Source organism: Alexandromys fortis, unplaced genomic scaffold (assembly GCF_014885135.2).
Source record: "Alexandromys fortis isolate MF-2015 unplaced genomic scaffold, M_Fortis_MF-2015_v1.1 scaffold_19, whole genome shotgun sequence".
NCBI lineage: Eukaryota > Metazoa > Chordata > Mammalia > Rodentia > Cricetidae > Alexandromys > Alexandromys fortis.
The window spans coordinates 17,786,434-17,808,494 of record NW_026067890.1 but is presented as its reverse complement, the minus strand read 5'-3'; the positions used below and the strand labels follow the sequence as shown (position 1 = coordinate 17,808,494).

The 22,061-nt window shown below is 41.6% G+C and overlaps 1 protein-coding gene across 2 annotated transcripts in view; it reads right to left on the bottom strand.

Moving 5' to 3' along the window:
- Slc39a8 (solute carrier family 39 member 8) overlaps nucleotides 1-22,061 on the bottom strand; it is a 55,659-nt gene that overhangs the window by 14,743 nt on the left and 18,855 nt on the right. For both annotated transcript variants that reach the window (XM_050145403.1, XM_050145472.1), the window contains exons 3-6: nucleotides 16,383-16,545; nucleotides 11,041-11,210; nucleotides 8,702-8,824; nucleotides 8,088-8,258 (exon numbers count right to left, since the gene is read on the bottom strand). In XM_050145403.1, the coding sequence (XP_050001360.1) occupies nucleotides 8,088-8,258; nucleotides 8,702-8,824; nucleotides 11,041-11,210; nucleotides 16,383-16,545 (627 nt within the window). The remainder of the gene's footprint in view (nucleotides 1-8,087; nucleotides 8,259-8,701; nucleotides 8,825-11,040; nucleotides 11,211-16,382; nucleotides 16,546-22,061) is intronic.

Genomic DNA, 22,061 nt, shown 5'->3' with positions numbered 1-22,061 from the left:
AAGGAACCAATCATAATTAACTGATCAGTCACCTGATTGGTAGAATCAAAACTAACAAGGACACCACCCTGTAAGCCATCCTCTGTTCATGGCCAGCTTTGTTCTTGTGGAATCAGAACTGATTGGAGCAAGGCTTCCCTCAGGAAGTTCCCCCTATAGATCATGCGGAGCAGGGAACTGGGATGCAAGACCAGCAGGAGATCCCACTGCTTACCCAGTAAGAAGGGGTCAGCCCTGAAATTGTGTACATACAAGCAACGCTGAGCTGACTCAGTAGCTGATATCTATGTATTTTTGTGTCTTTATATAAAATACTATATATTATGTTATATATTTGTATATTATATTATGTATAAATAATAAATATATTGTTTTCATATATAATATATATGAAATATAATAATCAAAGAAAAAGAGCCCATTAATTTGGGAGTGGGTGAAGGAGGGATATGGGAAGGGACATGGGATGGGTTAAAGGGAGAAGTGATGTAATTATATTTTAATTTAAAAATTTTTAAGGCACCCTGACTGCTCTTTGGACTGGAGAGGGAGGGGGAGGTAGAGCGGGGGAAGGGAAATGGGAGGAGGGGAGGAGGTGGAAATTTTTAATAAATATATAAAAAAATTAAGGCCAAAGAAATCTTCAATTCTTACTGAAGTCTGACACTGGGCTTCATTTTAACCAGTTCTTAGCATAGACACGTATACGAAATTAACTGACATTGGTTTTTTAAAGGATATGGCATTCAAATTATATGATTTAAAATAGTACCCAGAGGGCTGGAGAGATGGCTCAGAGGTTAAGAACACTGGCTATTCTTCCAGAGGTCCTGAGTTCAATTCCCAGCAACCACAAGATGGCTCATAACCATCTGTAATGAGATTCTGGTGCCCTCTTCTGGCGTAGAGGAGCACATGCAGGAGGAACATTGTATACATAATAAATAAATCTTTTTTTAAAAAATAAATAAATAAATAAGTAAAATAGTACACAGAGCCAGAGTGTGGCTCATTCCTGCAAGCCCAGTATTTGGGATCACTTGGAGAGATCCAGCCTCAGGGAAAAAAAATTACTGTTTTAATTTTAAAAATAGTAAATACTTGCAATGCGGCTGACCACATGAATGCAGAGTGGAACTAAAAGAAAAAACCTAGTTTATAATTTTCCATTTGAGGCACATTAACACGAGGAACCCCAGTTCCTTTCTTCTAAGCCATTGTAGCCAGGTGGCCCTCACCTCTGGAAAGTGGAGATTTTCCTTTGGGAAAGTTCCACCCAAGAGCCTCATTCACAGGCAAAGCAAACAAGGCTGAAATTGAGCCCCACGCTGGAGACAGATAGATGGTCAATGGTTTTAGTGGCCCAGTTCTCTGTAACATTTGTAGCATTACATACCAAAGGGCAGAGAGTGTGTTCCTCCATCCCTCTGACAGCTTACCAGGACTTAGAAGATCACCAGAAACACATTGGATACTTGAAAAATGCTTACTGGGTGACTTCATGTGTTAAAATCTGTAAGGCTCTCACAGAGATCCAAGCATCTCAAAAACACTTTTTATTTATGGAGTATGACTTTATATCAGCTACCGATGTCCTCTGTCTCCCAGACATCACCGACTTTGTGAACAAATCCCACGTCATTGTACCTCAATTGTAAACATAACACACAGAGTACTCAACTTCTGTAAATGGCAGAGGAATTTCTTTTCTCTTTCTACAAAATAAGTAGGGGACTGGTTGCAGACCGCCCGAGGAGTGAGCCAGATGGTCCCTCTAGTGGCCTGGCAGTGCTAACACACGCCACCAAGGACCTGGTATTCCTAGGGAATCAAGATCCAGTAACAGCAGTCATTCCCAAGCTGTGTGTCCTAGAGGAAGCAATGTTCCACAGCCAGAGGTTAACAGGACCCCTCCGTCTCAGAGGACAGAACTAACCAACCTCAAGGCGGGATGCGTCCCACGATCTAGAGACAGCTAAGTGACTGGCTGCACATTCCACATCCCTGTCCCCATGTCACACAGGTTGCTGTGTTTCCCATTCTCTAGGTGCAAAGAAATTGCAGCGTTTGTCTAAAGGCTCTAAATGGAACTCCCATCTACCTTCTAACATCTGTGATAAATACATGTTTTGATGATAACGTGTTTTTAAATTGTCAAAAGCTATTGGTTTTATATGACGGAACACAGACAAAATACTAGAGACTAACGAAATTTAAGCAGTCTGCATGCTGATAAGCCAGACTGTTTGAAAAAAATAAAAAAAATACCTTATTCCTTAGTTATGCATTTTAATTATTTTATAATATTTTTCAGTCTTCTTGTATTTCATAGCAAATCAAGAATCATGCTATTAAAAATTAGATTACTATTAATTTGTGTTCTATCAATGTCATATCAAGTTAAACTTTTCTTAACTCATAATTTCAATAGTTTCTTACTATCTTCAATTTTGAAAAAAAAGTCTAACTCTGTTAAAACATTAGCATCTGATGTTGCCAGTTCAATTCCTGAACTTGAATTCAAACAAACCACAAATTTTTTATACTGTGTTCCAGCATTTCAATGGAGTCATCTAGAACATTCAATATTATAAGTATTCAATATTATAAAGCCCTTTTTTATTCTGACCTCTATAGCTGACCCCACAGCACCTGCTGCTTCATGGAGTCACACCAGGCCTTTCAACTTTGTTTCTTAAACTCCACCTACACTTCTATATAATCTAAAGAACATAGAAAACAGCAGTATGGTGTGGAATGCCTTCTGTACTCTGCGAATATGTATGCGTTCCATTGGTTAATAAAGAACCTGCTTGGGCTGGAGAGATGGCTCAGTGGTTAAGAGCATTGCCTGCTCTTCCAAAGGTCCTGAGTTCAATTCCCGGCAACCACATGGTGGCTCACAACCATCTGGGATGAGGTCTGGTGCCCTCTTCTGGCCTGCAGACATACACACAGACAGAATATTGTATACATAATAAATAAATATTTAAAAAAAAAATAAAGAACCTGCTTGAGCCTATGGCAGGATAGAATATAGCTAGGCAGGAAATCCAAGCAGAGCTAGAGAGAGAAAGAAGGCGAGGTGGAGAGAGCTGCCAGGGAGCCATCCATAGAGCAGGATGCCAGAACATCTAAAGTAATGCCACGGCCCATTGGCAATATACAGACTATTAAAAATGGGTTAATTTAAAAGCGAGAGCTAGCCAGTAATAGCCTAAGCCATCAGCCAAGCAATTACATCACTATTAGCCTCTGAGTGATTGATGATTCTATAACCAGTTGTCGGGACCAGCAGGCAGGAAAGAAACCACTACAATGGGCTTAGGCAGAGAAAAGCCTCCGGCTACAGCAGTACACTGGCTAGTGTATTTAAACCTTTGTTCTTCCCTGACTATCCCGCCAACAAAATGTTCACCAAACAAACCCGACAAAATATCAGTGGCTGAGCCAGGCATGGGTGGTGCACACCTTGAATGCCAGTGCTTGGGAGGCAGAAGCAGGAAGATCTCCAGGTTCAAGGCCAGCCTGGTCTACAGAGCAAGTTCCAGGACTATGCAGAAAAACCCTGTCTCAAAAAACAAAACAACAACAGAAAAAAAAAAGAAATGAAAGAAGGAAGAAAGGAAGGAAACAAAGAAGGAAGGAGAGGGAGGAAGGGAAGCAGGAAGGGAAGCAGGGAGGGAAGGAGGAAAGCAGGGAGGGAAGGAGGGAAGCAGGGAGGGAAGGAGGGAGAGATGGAGAGATGGAGGGAGGGAGGGGAGGGAGGGAGGGAGGGGGAGGGGGAGGAAGGGAGGGAGGGGAGGGAGGGAGGCCATTTCTTTTCTCTTCACCAAATGTGCAGTTCTTGGAAGTATGCTCTAGAATTCTAATCTCATTCTCACCTGTCCATGGATTCATTTTTCATGATGGTTAGAAAGCCCAGTCATTTCTATCCCAAAACTGGAAGAATCACACCATGGGTGTACCATGCTAACACACAATTTCATATCACTGAAGTCCCAGTTCCTTTTTGTAGGACATGGTTGACTACTTTATACATTATCAGGACATTCTTTTCTTAGATACCTTCAGGGGTGGCTCTTGTCTTACCTAATCCTCTGCTGATGACTTGAGGGAATCTTTCCTGACTGCTCTGTCCATAGAAGCCCCCACATGTCAACCACCAGGTTTTATTTCCACCAAAGGATGTTTTGCGTTCTCGTAGCTTCTTGCTTCCCTCTTTGTTTCCACCATTTCCACTGCATGAACTAAAAGGCAGGAGAATGCGTTTGCCTCAAACCCTGGGACTGGGCGCTGAACAAGGACTCAGTAAATATGCATTGGAAAAAATAGTGGAAACCTGTCTACAAAAGTCCAGCACCAATCGTCTTTTGGGGGACACCTTTGTCATGGTGCTTAGATTACTAGAAACTTTCTCAGGCAGAGCTAATTCTAAAGCAAGAGTCTTAATATATCTTAGCTAACCCAAGCTTTTGAGCAATTTGATTTGCTAAAAAGAAATGTATGGGGGGAGGGGGACAGAAAGATAGCTCAGCAGAGGTAACGGTGCTTGCCATCAGCCTGATGACCAGAGTTCTACTCTCAGAACCTGCTGTGGAACAATCTTTGTACACTGTAAATATGCATTACTCTTATTGGTTAATAAAGAGCTGACTGACCTATAGCCTGGCAGGATGAGATTGGATGGGAGAGCCAGACTATAAGGTAGGAAGAAGGAGGTCAGAGTCTTAGGAGTCGCCAGTCAGACTCAGAGGAAGCAGGACATGTACAAAATGAGGTAACAAGCCATGAGCCTCGTGGCAGCAAGTAAAGGAATAGAAATGGGTTCATCTAAAATGTAAGAGCTAGTTAGTAACAAACCTAAGCTATTGCCTGAGCATTGATAATTAATAATAAATGTCTATATGGTTATTTGGGAATGGCTGGTGGGACAGAACTAACCGACTGTCCCTACGAAAAATTCCACCTACAAGAACTTACATGGTGGAAGAAGAGAATCAACTCCCACAACTTGTTCTCTGTTAATGCAGTCACTAGCCCTTTAAAGAATTGGAAAACTTTATTGTCCATGCTCCATTTGACAGAACCTAAAGATCCCAATGGAAACCCTGTTCAAATCTGGATCAGGGTCACACTCTTCCTTAAAGGGCAGTCCTGCCAGACCTGGTCTTGTTCATTTTAGGGGACACAGAAAAGCCCTCCCCTCCTCAGGATAAGAATTCAAATCAGGTTTTAAATTTCATAGCAGAGTGTCAGCTTGGCCAACTGATACCAGAAGGGACTTTTGTTCAGTTTATTGGTTTTTGTGGTGCTGAGAATTAAATTTAGCCTTGCCCAGAATAATCAGGTACTACAATATTGAGATATATCCCCAGTCTTTTTCTTTTTCTTTCTTTGTTGTTGTTGTTGTTTTGAGATTGGATTTCACAAAGTTAGACAAAATGGCCTTGAACTCGCTGGGGTTCAGACTAGCTTTGACCTCACAGTTTTCCTGTCTAAGCCTCTTAAGAGTTGAGATTATAGTCCTGTGTCTCCATGTCTGGCTTAAAAGAATCATTAGTCAGTGTTTAAGTTGGCAGCATAGTTGACTGATTCTTCTGGAATCTTCATCAAAATTCAGCCATGATTTCAAAAGGATCTATTGTTTGCCAAAGCCTGTGTAAGGCAGCTAGGATTTAGACACACGGTGGAAGGCAGATTTTGGGTATTGTTCTCTATGTCCCCTTTATTGTGCCCTGAATGACCATGTCCTCAGAAAACAATATTCTTGAGCTAATCTATCTCTCTCTTCTTAGTAAAATAAATACATACTGAAAGAAAAGTTGATGTTATCATCTTGCTTCCAGCATTGTAGAGAAGAAAGAGCCCCCAAAACATGGAAGAACACAGCATCAAATAGCCCAGTGCAACCCAAGTTTCAAGTCTCAGAAGTTTAATGTCCTTGGCTTGATTGACATCTCTAAGTGAATAGCCTTACCTTAACTGTGCTCAGCCCTAGAGGATCAGATAAGGTCGGCCCTCAACTGTTTCAACACTGACCAGGAACACGTAAAAAATGTTCATTGTAACTCCTTAACTATTACAAGAAATCATCTGTTTGAACATTAGCATGTCCTCTAAGAAACCTTAGTTAAAAATCACCATTCATTACACCACCTGAGATAATTTCCAACTAGTTTAATAATAACACAAAGCTGCTTCAAACACACTTGAGAATTTACCTTCATCAGGTGGGAGAACAGTATGACAAAGAAATGTGTTCTTTCCAGAAGAAAACTCTTGAGTTCCTTCTGTAACAATCTCTTTCAAATATTTCTTTTCTGTATTTTGTTTCTCGGTTATTTTGCCTTCTTGTCTCAATTGCTCGCTTTTCTATTGTGCTTGACTTTGAAGCTTGGGAATCTGCATTAACTAGCTGAGTCACACTGAAGATTCCCCCCTCCATCTGCCCGATGATAATTACAGCACACACCAGCAGCCCTGTCCTCCCAGCACCCTTCTTTAATCAACAGTCTGCTCCATCTGTATTCTATATTGGGCTGGTTAACATCTCAAAGTCCTAGAATCCTGATTAAAACAGTATTTGTCCTCTAGTTTATAGAGGTAGTAAGATAAGTCTACTGTTAAAGTCACAGACCTGGAGCACTCAATAAAATGTTAACTGTAAGGATGATATAAATTTTTCTATTTAGACATTTCTGTATTCTTAGTGACAAGCATCATTGGTTGCACTGTAATAAGTAACTTCCTGTTGGCTTACTACTAGTTTTCCTTCAAAGCCCATTGAGGAGCCTGGCCATTTAGACACCTAGTTTAGTCTAAAGTGGCTTTCTAACAAAAAGTGGCCCAAGGGAGTGCTTACAAGGAACTGGGGGTTTAAGAATAAAAAGTTGGTTTCATCCTAAATGCTGAAATTATAAGATGTAAGTCCTAGGAGCTGTCGTGGTTGCATGTCCCACTTATGGAAGGAGACCATCCAGGGTGAGAGGAACAAAATGATGCTGAGACACTTGCAGAGAGGAAGAAGGGTTGCTGGTGGTACTGATGGTTCCAGGGTTCTTGTTGGCCAAGAACCTTGGCTTCCCCACACAAGACATTGGTTTTTTCCAATAATTAATCCTTTGGTCACAGACAATTTAAGTTTTAGTTTTATCACTTGAAATGAAAATAGTCGTAATGCATAGAGAGTAATGATGTGGGATTCCCCTCTGTATGCTGTGAATCCAATTGGTTAATAAAGAAACTGACTTGGCCTGATAGGGTAGAACATAGCTAGGCGGGGAAAACTAAACTGTATGCTGGAAGGAAGAAGGCTGGAATTGCAGAGAAGTCACATAGTCCCCCCAGAGACAGGCGCTGGACGGAATTTTACCCTGTAAGCCACAGCCACGTGGTGATACACAGATTAAAGGAGATGGATTAAATTAATATGTAAGAGCTAGCCAATATGAAGCTAGAGATAATAGGCCAAGCAGTGATTTAATAAAGACAGTTTCTGTGTGGTTATTTCAGGTCTGAGTTGCAGAGCAACCAGAACGACCAAGCAGCCTCCTTCAACAGAGTAACCTCTACTTTCAATAGTTGTCATAAAAAATAGGTGAGATAAAAAAATCAATAATTGCCTTGCATATTACCTGGTATATAATATTTGCTTTAAAATGGTATCCATTAATATACTTCAGACAGTGCAAATATAAATTCTAAGTCAATTAATTAATGAACACAACTTTTCAAATCTTCCGATCTTCTTGCAGTTTCAAAAATCACACAGAGGATCCTTTAGTTTGGGATCTTGAAAGAATTAAAGTGTCAGAAATGTCCTGAATTAATTTTACTAAATATGTTTTGTGAGTCTAACTGAAAGGTTCATGTATGTTAAACAACCTTTGAGAACAAGTGACCCCAAGACCAAGAGTCCATGTTCCTTCAATGCATGTATTTAATCATCCAGAAGAAGAGCAGAAAGAGTACAGGCTCATCCCAGGCTCATACGAATGTGTGAAACACCAACATGACGATAAGCCCCGCCTTTACAGTGAAAGCACATGGAAGAGTAAGAGAAACACACAATCAGCAGAGCGTACCTGGAGGGACACCACACTGACGGTGTCAAAGTGGATGTGTCCATTAGGCTCTGTGACAGCAGGGTTGGCGTAGCATGTCACACCGTTGATAGCAGGTAACGGTAACGTTTTGGGCTGATGGGCTTTTTCTTTAGAACCGAAGTCATCATTCCCAAAGTGGGTGTGATCATTCTACATGTGAATAAAACAAGAAGGTTATAAGAAGAAAGAAAATGATCATGTAGATGTGAAGATAGTCCACTGTTTTTCATTTTATAAAAGAAAAACTTTATATATCTATAATGCCATCTCTTTAAAGTGCTAACATTTCTCCTTTAAACAGATTCTTATGTACTAGATTACGTGGTTATTTTCAGCCTTCTCTGTGTTAGGAGATATATATGTTCTTATTTGAGGAATATAAAGGGAATACAATTTATCCATTTCTATTATTTTTGCATTGAATCAGGGTAGTTCCAAATATACATGTCAATATATTCAATATATTGATTTTTTTATTCTCTTCATATTTTGCTAGCATAAGAGTCAGACTGTTCATATAACTCACAATTCTTGCCTTTGTTGGGGATCCTGGAAAAGCAAGACATCAAATGCCTTTGGTCAAGTCCATTTACCTGTCCGTATGTTTTCAGTAGCATCTTAAGTGTTCTTTCAACAAAGAAAAGCATGTAAAATCCACCAAACACAGCAACCGCCTTCTCCACATAATTGTCAATTTTGGGATTAAATCCAAATGCCTAGGGAAGAGGACAATTCAGACAAAACCAAGTAGCTTAATTGATTTCTGGAAAACAAGGCCATAACTTCTTACTATGCAATTTTCCCCAAAGTTGTAAGTCCACCCTCACACAAATACTCTGAAACATGAGTAACCAGACCACATGTGATGTATTAAAACCTTTTGACTAGAAGTCACCCTGTGAACTAAAACCACCAGATCTCACAGGCTCCTGTCTGGAACATCCACAGGAACATTTGCCTTGAGTGATTTCTGAAGCAGACAAGATGCTAAATACACATACACAGAACACTGCATTATGCTAAATGTATCATACAATGCATTTGTAAAGAAAAGTGTGCTCTGATGAATATCTTGCATATCACCATAGAACCTTCATCCGGCAATGGATGGAGATAGAGACAGAGACCCACATTGGAGCACTGGACTGAACTCCCAAGGTCCAAATGAGGAACAGAAGGAAGGAGAATATGAGCAAGGAAGTCAGGACCGCAAGGGGTGCGTCCACCCACTGAGATGGTGGGACTGATCTAACGGGAGCTCACCAAGGCCAGTTGGACTGGGACTGATGGAGCATATGATCAAACTGAACTCTCTGAACGTGTCGGACAAGGAGGGCTGACTGAGAAGCCAAGGACAATGGCACTGGGTTTTGATCCTACTGCATGTACTGGCTTTGTGGGAGCCTAGTCTGTTCGGACGTTCACCTTCCTAGACCTGGATGGAGGGGGGAGGACCTTGGACTTCCCACAGGGCAGGGAACCCTGACTGCACTGCTCTTAGGAATGGAGAGGGAGGGGCAGGGAGGGAAATGGGAGGAGGTAGAAATTTTTAATAAATAAAATAAAAGTGTGGTTTGTAATTCTCATAGCTAGCTAACTGAATGGCTGTCCTCAAGTCACTAATCCCTTCAGATTTTCAGCTTTCTTCACATTTGACAGGCTTTGGTAAGTATTTCTCTGAGGCTCTTTCTAGGTTGTTATCAATAAAATCTATAGCTCTAAGAATATATGCCTCATTTTTTTATTATGTATACAATATTCTGTCTGTGTGCATGTCTGCAGGCCAGAAGAGGGCACCAGACCTCTTTACAGATGGTTGTGAGCCACCATGTGGTTGCTGGGAATTGAACTCAGGACCTTTGGAAGAGCAGGCAATGCTCTTAACCACTGAGCCATCTCTCCAGCCCCTATGCCTCATTTTTATATACAGATGAAAAGCTAGAAGACTTTTGTTATTTTGGAACCTTTCAGGAGGGGTGTGGCCTGAACACCACCTTCACTTTGTTTGGCACTAATCTCTCCCTCTTCACATGCGCAGAATATGTGGGGAGATGTGGCTCCCATATAAATGGATTTATCTCATTGGTGTCTGTGACTTTTTCTCTTCAATGGTCTCTTTCTTTCCCTCTCTTATTTTCCTTCCATTATTTCTTTTCCTTATATGGCCATAACAGAAATATTAAATAAAGCACGCACATCTTATATTGATTAAGTGAATAATGTACTATAGTCATATCAAAAAATACACTTTAATCAAAGAAAAACATTAAGTTGCTCTTTTTTCTGTTTTTTGTTTTGTTTTGTTTGTTGTTGTAGTAGTTGTTGTTTTGAGGCAGGGTTTCTCTTTGTAGCCCTGGCTGTCCTGAAACTCACTCTATGGACCAGGCTGACCTCGAACTCAGAGATCCACTGGCCTCTGCCTCCCGAGTGAAGTTGCTCTTTATTTACTGGCCCATGGCTGATTTTATCCTCTCGATCAATTGAAAAAAAAGGGGCGAGTGGCCTCTGTCAACCACACACAGTTAATATCTTATCTTGCAGGCCTGTGGTAAGTAAGTATAGGGGGGAATGTGTAGTCTACCTTCAATAATATGGACATTTGATAATCTATAGAAAACAATAAACAATCAAATTGCAGAAAAATTAAATTTGCCAAATGAAAGGCAGGATGAAGTGTGGAGTCCTCCAAGGTGCCCTAGCACTGTCTGAGCCTGTCCTGATGCCTTCCTAGGACAGTCACTTTGTCTCTGACTCCAACATTCATTGGCACTCAAAGCAACCTTTGCCACTCACTGTGGCTCTGCCTTCTCTATCCACAGCCTTATCGATCCATCATAAAATGTTGCGAGGATTATGAAGGCTAAAATGCACAACATACTAAAAGGTTCAAAATAAGCAATTATTCACAGAAACACATAGCCCAGCCCCTTACCTCTGGAATAAGCTGGAAAATGGCATTGGAGAAAAGGGTCCCAATAGCCAACCCCACGAAATAAGTTAGAATCTTGGGGAAGTATGACTTCTTTATCAACGGGGTTAAAATCAATCCCAGGAGAGATGCCAAATTAATAATTGTCACCGACAGGATTCCGTAGATCCAGACTACAGGTACAAGGGAGAAAAGAGTAAACATGAGTTATGGCCAAGGAGCCAGCTACACTGCTACCCAATAACCTGCAACATTTCTTCTTTAAAGGCTTCAAAAATACCTTCTTCGAAACTAAAATTCTCATTGAAAATCATACAGAAAATTGAGAGCATGCATACAGCAGACTGAAAATTAATAGAAATGTTGGTAGGAGCTAGGGCTATAGGTCAGTTGGTACAACCCTTGCTTATCATTCACAAGGTCCTAAGTCAAGCATTTCATAAACTAAGCATAGTGGTACATGCCTGTGATCTCAGCACTTGGCAGGTGGAATTAGGAGGAGTACCATTCCAAGGGCATCTTCATCTACATTGTAAGTTCAAGGTTAGCAGGGGCTATGGATGGGAAAGGAGATAGCAAACTGTGCTTGTTGCTTAAGTTGTCCTCCGCTGCGGTGCACAAACTCACCTTGCCAGGCCCAGATGAAGACGTGAGAGATGCTGACAACAGAGAGAGGTGTTTTGTCTTTCACTCAGCTACCAAATAGGTACCCTATAATGCTACTTGGGAAGCCATGAGGCAAGGCTATCCTGAGTCTGACAGTTAACTGTGTGTGCTGTCCATCACCTTGATTGGAGAGGGTTAGTTTAAGAACCAGGCACGGAAGTGAAGCATGCACAGGCTAGGCCACGGTAGCAGGGTGGTCTGAGATGTACCACAGCCACTGGAGCCAAGTCACACGTGGCACAGAGAACTGTGTGGAAGAAGAAAGCTGCCTCTGCGTTGTCAATTTTTAAGCAGCCATAAGAAAATGCTTTTAAATTTTGTCTTTTCTCGCTGGCTCTATCAGACCAGTATACAAGTAATACCCAGGGCACAGAAAGCGTCTGCCACATGTCAGGAACAGGGTTAAGTCATCAAAGTCTTGTATGCCATTGAATCCACAAACCTGGCAAGGTAGAGGCCACTACTTCCTCCACACAGTTGAGGAGGAACACGCAGAGTTCCTCTAAGCCCAAGGGACACAACAGAACTCTGAATTTAGGGACTAGAGAGGAGGCTCATAGGTTAAAAGCAGTTGCTGTTCTTGTAGAGGACCAGGGTTCAATTGCCAGCACCCACGCTGGGAATCCAGTGCCCTCTTCTGGCCTCTGTGGGTTTTTCATGCATGTGACTCACAGACAGGCACACACACAAAAACACATAGACATCAATTTAAAAAAAAAAAATACTTTTTACATATAAATATGAGAAAAAGATAAAGTGGAACTGGAGAGCTGAATCAGCAATTAAGGGCACTTGCTGCTCTTATGAAGGACCCTGGGTTGGTTCCCAGTAGCCATATACGGATAGGCTCACAGCTATCTGTAACTCAATTTCAGGGCATCCAACGTCCTTTTCTGACTTCCAAGGGTGCCAGATATTACATGGTTCACATACGTACGTACGTACATACGTACATACATACATACATACATACATACAAACATACATATGCACATTCAGGCATAGTTTTTACAAGAATAAGTAACATTGTTCCTGGGCTATATATAACAAGCCTTCAATATACATTGTTTATTATTATTTCAAAAAAAAACTGAATAAGCAAACTACTTTGTTTAGTTGACTGTTGTGTAATGAAAAGAATAGGATTAGAGTTAAAAGATCTGGACTCTCCCTCCACCTCAGGTACTGTGTCTGTGAGAGCTGTTCTGGGGCAGGAAACAATTGGCTCCCTGCTTTTTATCTGAACTGTTCATTCCCCTGACATAGGCCGATCCCGCTAGTTCTGAGGATCAAAGCAAACCTACTCTACCTATAAGCATAAAAGTTTTGGTTCTGTCAGACAAATTCAGATTCTAGATATCCTCCCCACTGGGTGGATCTGTCTCTTTGTGTGGTCTATGGGGTGGGGAGGGGTGTGGTGTGCATGTGTGTGGTGTATATCGTATGTGTGTCTGTGGTGTGTGTATGTAGTGTGTTACATGGTGCCTGTATGGTATGTGCTTGGTGTGCATATGTGATGTGTATGAATGGTATGTATATGCGGTGTTTATGTGTATGTGGTGTGTATAGTGTGTATATATGGTGTGTTGGGGGATTGGGGTTGTGATGTGTGTGTGCTGTGTGTGGTATGTATTGTGTATGTGATGTGTGTAGTATGTATGTGGTGTGTCTGGTATGTGGTATGTGTGTATGTGTGTGTGTGACATGTTTCCAACGAAACATAGTCAAGTGTTGAGATCTTTCTTTTTCTGTTTTTTTTTATTCTTTAAATCAACAGAGAAAAAGAATCTGTTCCTGCAGTCCTAAAGAAACTCATGTGCACCGTCCACCTCACCTTTCTGTGTTCACAGCTCCATCGTTGGCGTGTGATGATGGACAGTATGCTCCTCAAGGATGCTTGAAGTAAGAATCTATGATTCTTATATCTTATTTAGATCAAATAGCACTCTATGAACTCATCCAAAAATAAGGCAGTTTTGGACCTTTAAATTACTGCTAAGATATGATTAATTTCTCTCCTAAAGAAGCTAATTTATCATCCATTAGCTGTATGTATCAGTGTGGTTTATAAGGCAAATGAAAGGCAACTTCAAAAAACTGGCAAAATGTAAGATCTCTGAAAAATGAGACTATTTTATCTTCACACCAAAATGTCAATATAAATCTGTTCAGACCATTTTTGTGTGATGGCCCCCTTTGAATTAGGTTCATTTTGATTTTTTTTTTTTTAGTCCCTTGAAAGACCTTGAATTCAACTTGCAAGCAGTGAAAAGTTACATTCAAAATTATATACATTTGGTTGTTTTCAATTTCCTGCGAGAAAGATAAGGGCTGGGGAGTCCAGTAAACCTGGACATTTGTGCTGTGGGCACTTGTGTGAGCAGCTGGGGACACTTGCTGCACAGCCATGGAGATTTTAGTTCAACTCTCTGTCACCCACATCAAAAGCTCATGGCTCCACACATGCGTACAATACCAGTGTTTCCAGAAACAGACAGGGAGAACTGCCGGGACTTGATGGCCATCAGCCTAACTCCAGGTTCAGTGAGAGATCCCGCCTCTAAAGACCAAGGAGGAGAGCCACAGAGTGGGACAACTGGTATCCTCCTCTGACCCAATGGGCACACATGAGGGCACTCCAACCCATACATGTATATAATCTCCACGCATACACCCAGACACACACGTACATGTGCACACACAGAAAGATCAGACACAACCCTCTCAAGCTGTACCAAGCACTGTGGCAGTCACTGTCATTCATTGGTTCATATTGGTGCTACCCACAATTCTATAATAAAGGAGCAATGATTACACCCAGCTTACACATAAAGGGACGCAGGCAGAAAGACACTGAATAATTGTTCAAGACCACTCAACCACACTCGAATAAAGCTGTTAAGTGCCGCCCCAAATGACAATGCATTGCCAAACGAAACAGGTTAGCTGAGGCAAGCACTCCACTCCCTGTACTGGGTCCTCTGTCCAAATATTTGGAGCCTTTCTGATCTTGTAACTGGAAACTGTTTATTTTCTGCTTTATGACTTGGTGGTGTTGACCCAAAACTCTCTCTCTCTCACTTCCTGCTTTCTCCTTTCCTGTTCTCACTTCCTGGCCCCACCTGACACAGAGTAACCTGAACAGCTGAATCTCTCTCTCTCTCTCTCTCTCTCTCTCTCTCTCTCTCTCTGTCTGTCTGTCTGTCTGTCTCCCCTTCCATCAATTGCTCTCACTCTTTGCTTTTCTGGCACACTCTTCCTCTGTATCACAGACTGGCCTTCAACTCATGGTGATCCTCCTGCCTCAGGCCCCAAAGTTCTAGAACTATGGGCCTGAGCCACCACACACAGATTTAGAAATGCTTTGGAATCTCAGTAACTTTCCTTTACTGGTGACGCTTCCTGAAACTGTGGGCAATCCTGAAGCCAATATTATTCGAGGTACTTTGTTATGAGTGTTGTTATTTAATCCTTACAGCAACACTGTGAGAAAGGAGCTAGACTCGTGGAGGAAACTGACGTAAAAAGAGGTCAAAACAGGCTCCCAACAAGGCCAGAAAATGGAAAATGAAAAGTCTGTGCCTTTATTCGCATGCATTCCCAGTAAGTGCTAGTATATTAAAAGTTCTGTTGCATTTGTTTTCAAGTGTAAAGTATAAAGCATCAAAACGTGAAAGGCTTCTAGAAATGTGAACAGGCTCTAGCAAACCTTTGTCATTCTGGCATCTCCTTCCATCTACAAATGCTAAAAGGTTAACAACTCTATGCTTTAAGAGTTCATCTAGAAACACATTAGTTTCCCTCTACCGTCTATCACAACTGTAGACAAACTGACAAGTTTCAAAATAACACAATAGGCAAAAGGCGACAGAAAACTGACTCTTCAATTAAGCCAAATAATATCACAGTATACCAGGCTTAAAATCAAGAAGTGGTTGCATACAGACACATAAAATTATCTTTATGATGTGCCTGTAGAAATAAAACTCTCTAGAGCAGTGGTTCTCAACCTGTGGGTCTCAGTCCTATATCTGCATATGATATTTATATTACCATTCATAACAGTGGCAAAACTGCAGTGGCAATGAAATAATTTTATGGTTGGAGGTCACCACAACATGAAGAACTCTGTTAAAAGGGTCGCAGCATTAGGAAGGTTGAGAACCCCTGCTCTAGGGGAACAGAGAAGACTATAGGTATGGAGAAAGTGGGAAGGGGAAAGGAGGGAGGTTTGGGGGGTAAATGTGATCAACGTACAACATCTATTTGTATGAAAAAGTCCATATGTAACAGAGCACAAAGTTTGTTGAGTACATACAATAAAAATGCAATAAGTAAAAGAAGAAGGAGGAGGAGGAAGACGAAGGAAGACGAAGGAGAAGGAGGAGAAGGAGAGGGAGAGGAAGAGGAAGAGAAAGAGGAAAAAGAAGATTAAGATTGGATTGGGAGTTTTAAAGTCTACTAAGGGTAGTCTTGATCCCACGAGGGGAAGAGTGCTGCTTACAAAGCTTATGAGCTCCCACTACTCTTATCTAAACACTGGCTGAATCTTATTTTACCAGGAGGTCTCTCACAAATTAATTAAAAGCAATAAACGAGAAAAGGGTGCATGTGAGCCTGATCTCCCGCTGCCTCTCAGTCCTTCCGAGGGAGTGAGGTAGGTGGCGGCTGCTAGGTACCTTCGGAAAGACTCGGCTTCGCATTGTGCTTCTCCTGATCCTCACAGGGATGAAAGTTCAGCTGCTGTAAGATCGCAGGGCAGATGGCAGAGAAGTTCGAGCTGGTTATCTGCGTAGCATTTGAGAAGCCGTGAAGAGAAAAGATGTCTTCTGCGGACAAACACTGAAACAGGAAACACAGGATCACCAGCAGTGATGCGGTCAGCACACATGGGCAAGCACTCTAAGCCTTAGCGTCTAAGGAGACAGACTGCATTCCATCCCGGTACACGGCGCTGGTTCTACACCAGAGCCCACTACAGAAATGAACAAATCTCCACAACGGCGAACCAGCCCATTCCTCTAATACTAGGAAGAAACAAACAAAATGGCAAAAGGATTACTTAATCAACAGCATATCTAATGTGAACAAAAGAAAGTAAGATTAAAAATTGGTTTAGAAGTTGAGAAATACTTGAAAAATAATAGTAGAGATGGCTGTGGATATAACTCAAGGGTAGGGGTAGCGGACTTGCCTGGCATACACAAAGTCTGAGTACCCATTAAACATGATATGAGCAAAAGCACATTGGTGGCATTTGAACTCAGGGCTCTGTCATTGTCTCAATTCACCTTTTTGGTTGTTTAAATGGATACTTTGAGGGGCTGTCAGTGTAGCTTTCTAGCATTCAGTGTTGATAGATAATCAGTTCCTTACAGTCGCACAGTTTAAAAGTGTCTCTATCTATGTAGCAATAATAGTTCAAATATATAAAAAGTGTTTTAAAATCTATCTTAGCACAAACTATTGTTTATCAAAATATGCATTAATCTAAATGATGATAAGTAGCTTTTCTTTATTATGGAGAGTTTTGGAGCTAGTGCTGGGTCATTTAGAAATTCATTAACTTTTTAAGGAGGCAAAGAATCTGCATTAGAAAAAGAAATCTCTTCAAAAATAATTTTTAAAGGCTCATTTACTCTTGAGTGCATTTTCATTGTAAACTATATTCTAAATACTTGCGTTACTAAGAAGATAACAAAACGGATTAAACAATAATAAATTAATACTATAAAAATTAGAAAGGGTGGGCAAACTCACTCGCTCAAACAGAAGCCTGAGAAATATTTTTTGTCTGTTTCAGCCAATACTCCAGTCCCACTAAAAGCTTAGCTTTTAGTTCTATAAACTGAAATGTTTTTTTTTTCAAAATTCGTGTCAGACCCCTAATCCACAGGATGGTGATATATGGAGATAGTCTCATGTAAATAATTAGGGTTCGAAGAGGCCATGCAGGAAGGGTCCTAATCCAAGAGGATGAGTATCCCATGAGAAGGGACATTAGAGAGGAAGGAGCCCGTCTATGAGCCACAGAACAGCCCTCACCTCACGTTCTAGTGCTCTGACCTTGGACTTTCAGTCCCTAGAACTAGAAAATTAATTTCTATTGGCTAAGGCACTTCATATTGCCATGGCAGCCTGACCTGAATAATTCCCCGTGGATGGTGTTGAGGATGTGAAGGTTGGTGTAGGGGCCAGAGAGATGGCTCAGCAGTCGAGAGCTCTCTATGCTCTTGCAGAGAACTGGAGTTTAGTTCCCAGAACCTACACAGGGCTACTCACAGCCCCCGCCCCCCGTAACTCCAGCTCCAGGGCATCTGATACCCTCTTCCGGCAGCAATGGGCCCTGCATGTACAGGGTACACATACAGATAAGCAAGGGAAACACAGACACACAGAAATAAAAATAAATATTTTAAGTTAATGCATTTGACAATGAAGCACTTGAATACCTTTCACGATAGAAACAATGAACTTAGAAATTCTAAATATTGGTAAAGGAAACCAATGTTTTTGTCAAGGAAATAATGTAAAGACATCAAGTACAGCAAACTGCATGCAACCGTCAAAAACTGAGATGACAATTACTTTACATGAAACGCATGCTCAGATTTTTTGAAAGATTTTATTATTTCTTTTCTTTTTTTAATTCTTGAGGTTTTAATATTACCCCAGTTCTTCCGTCCATTTCCTCCCTGTAAAACCTCCCATTTGCTCTTCCTTGCTGCCTTTCAATATCATCGCCTCTATTTCATTATTATATGTATGTATGCACACATATGTGTATGATGTGTAAGAATATAACATGTAAGTATGTATACGCTATTCCTTATCCAACCCATTCTCTGGTGTGGTATATGATAACGACAGCTGTGCACTGGCCGTCAAATACCCAACGCTGCTCTCCTCTTAGGCATTCCTATAGATGCGAGCACAGGACACTAGACTCACAGAAGAAGGAAGTAGCTGGGTAGCCAGCTGGGGAAAGGTAAGAAGGTACAGCTCATGCCTGACCTGGAGGATGCCCAGAGGCAAAGTTGCCAGACTCAAAACCTACAGAGCATACTTGGGTCAGTCTTGGTTCTGGTCATGAACAGGTGTGCCAACACAAACACAAGGTTCCCAGCAAAGGAGCCTTAACCCACATGGTCTTCCGGCTCCTCGAAATAAAAACACGAGGAAAAAGCAAAGAAAGCTATGAATAACGTCCAACTTGTCAGAATTCAAGCCCTAAGACATTCAAAACGTGACAATTATTAAGGAATTCTTTTAAGATCTAAATCTAAAAGTCTGCTTGCTAAGGCACAGGTAGTATTTCTTCATGAAGTAACAGTTTAAATGCCATAGCCTTTCAAGATGCCCTAATTGCCCATTGTGTATTACTAAAACTTCTGTGGGCAATCAGGAAAAAATAATCAGGGCAGTAAAATGAGAATAGAATGAACACCTTGAGAGAACTCGGAATTCACGATCTGTCAGTATTTATATAGAATTTTTGCTGGGCAGGTGGTCAGAAATTACAGTAGTTGAGAGTTGCAACCAACCACCCAACAGGCAGAGCGATAGCAAAGCTCAAGGTTGCGCTTGCCTTTTGGAAAGATGAGCACAGACTATGCGCCAAAACAGAGTCAATGCAGGCCTGACGGGCTGAAAATTGCTCATCCACAAAGAAGTAGAAGGCAAATAAAGTTGAACAACGGCCTATTTCTGTCTGCTTCAGTCTTAATTTACTAAGTTAAACCCAGAACTAAAGAAGGCAATGTCTGTGAAGGGGCAGAGTCTCCACTAGAGAAGCAAACAGAATTTAGAGCCCAGTGCCTCTGTAGGGAAGGCACAAAACCGGTTGGACCAGTAGCACTGCTGAGGAAGTCTGACCCCTTTGGAGCACATCCTTTCACCTCCAAACAATGAGGACCTTCTGGGAATTACAGGGTCACAAGAGGGTGTGGTAAGAACAACTCACGGGTGATAGCACCCTTTACCACATGGCCTGAAGACTCACTGCACGTCCCAGACTGTCACACTTACCTACTAACAGGTATCCTTATTCTCTAGCGTCCCACCCAGACTATGACCTTCTAGGCTCTGTGCTCTGGGGACCTAACTCTCCTCTGCAGACACTCTGACATCAGTGGGTTGCTATTCGCTCCTCTCAGACACGGTAAACTGGTTTGTAGCACCTTATGTACACAAGACACCAAGGAAAGGCAGCCATGATGGTAAAGGGGGTTTAGGTTCCATTACACACAGCCCATGAATTATACACAAAATCATTTCACCAAATGACTTCATGCATCTGTGTCTGTGCCCCTACTCCTTCCTCATCCCATCTCAAATTTCTCTGCTTTGTTTTCAGAAGTCTTTGTGGCATGCTGGGGACTAGTGTAAGGAAAGGATGAGGGAAAGGTTACAAGTTCCTCCCTCTGCATTTTATACAACTGAAATCTGTGTAACAAATTATTACTATAATAATTATTCTTATTATGATGACTCCCAAGGCATGTGGCAAGACTTGAAGCAGTAGCCTTCCAAAACTTACAAGGACTCTCTTCTTGGTTAAATTTTAGCCTGACCTCAGGCCTCAACTTTGATGGTCATTGTTACGGGGCCTTCATCTCCTTCTTACTAAAGAACTTGTGAAGTTATTTAGGGAGAAGGCTCCCACTCCGAATGACTGACTACTTTCAGGTCAAACTCACACGACTTTGCCATGGAGGCTGTGTTGGCAGTGTGGATGACTGTCAAACAGGCTGTGTTCTATCTGTACTGGGGACTCTTGTCACACAGGCTGTGTTCTCTCCGTGTATATATAGGAAGTGAGAGTGACGTATAGCACTTGCCAACGTACTGGTGATTAAACTTAGAAAGCAGTACCAAGGCCAGTTCATTTCCCTGGATTATCAAGTAACTCCTCTATGCAAACAGTAAATCCCATTACAAAGTTCTAATGAGAGCCAGAGGCTGGACAAGGGCTTTGAGTTCCAGGTGGAAAGAACTCTTAACTTCTTTCTTTTTAGTGACTTCTGCTCCCTTCCCTGCTCCACCGCTGACTGCTATGGTTTCTAGAAAAACTACAGCTTCCTTCTGGAATCCGCCATGTGTAGAGAGGTGACCCAAGCCTCAGCAGCCATTCTTCCCCCACGCCACATGACAGACAGCCTCCTTTTGTAGGCAGGAATGCCACAGTGGGGCAGTGGCATCAAAACCTGCCTGTCACTTTCAGGTACCTCTGCTCACTTGAGGACTTTCCACTGCTTTCTTGCTCTCACTCAATGTATTCATTAAGCAAACAGGTTATTTACACTTTCTCCAGATGGTGCAGATGTTGGGAACAAGTGCTGGCTCCCATCCTCAACAGATTTGTCACTCGGCATAGGAAGCAGATACAAAATGGGTTAAGTTATTGTGAGATAAAGATTTTCAATCAAAGAAAAATCAATTGCAATTTGATGACAAATGAATTTTCTAAACAAAAATAATCACAGGCACCCTGAGAAACAAAAGCTATAGGCTTATTAACTACTAATAAAAGAAGAATATGGATGAAGAAATCATATATTGAAAAGGTAAGTTGTCCACGATTAGTTTACGGGAGGTGAAGATAAAATTCAGGTCCATATATTCTCATGTCTTCTCGTTACTCATCCATTAGAGATTGACTGTTATGTCTCTGTTAAACACACAAAATAAATGACTCAAATAATAAAAAGAAATTCACTTAGATTCTGCAAAGGAGTGCATTTTATCGAACCTATTGGTTGGTTGAGTCACAAAGCTAAATTACTCTTTAAAGTACTTAGGATCCTTTGGAGGGGGAGAAGAAGGGAGGGAGACACACACAGAGACAGAAACAGAAAGAGAGAGAGATCATTCACATGCAATTTTACCACATCTTGCCCACCCCATCATTCAAACAGGAAAACTGAGGTTCAAAGTGTCGCGCTGGAGCAACAGAAACTAACAACAACGTGTCCCAGTGCCTCAAACACAGGCTCACACACCTAGCACAGCTGGAAGGGCGGATCACAGTCACATGCCGTCAAAAAGCTGTATGTGTACCATCTGGATGCATTGATCCTCTACAGCTGTCTAAAGCCAGGACTTTTTTTCCAGCTCCCAGCAGATCCATGCACCTGACCCATCTTTATGAAACTTGTCTGTGAGACTAGGACCGTGACGGGCCACAGACTACAGCAGAGAAGAAAACAGTGATAACCTAAAATGACTCTCTAACAGGAAAGAAGCCGTGCAGATCCCAAGTTCATGTGACCTCACGATCACTCATACTAAGAGAACGGAAACCATGCCTGGCACACAGCAGCTCCTGGAACCGGTGACAAATGAAACAGATGAGGAAA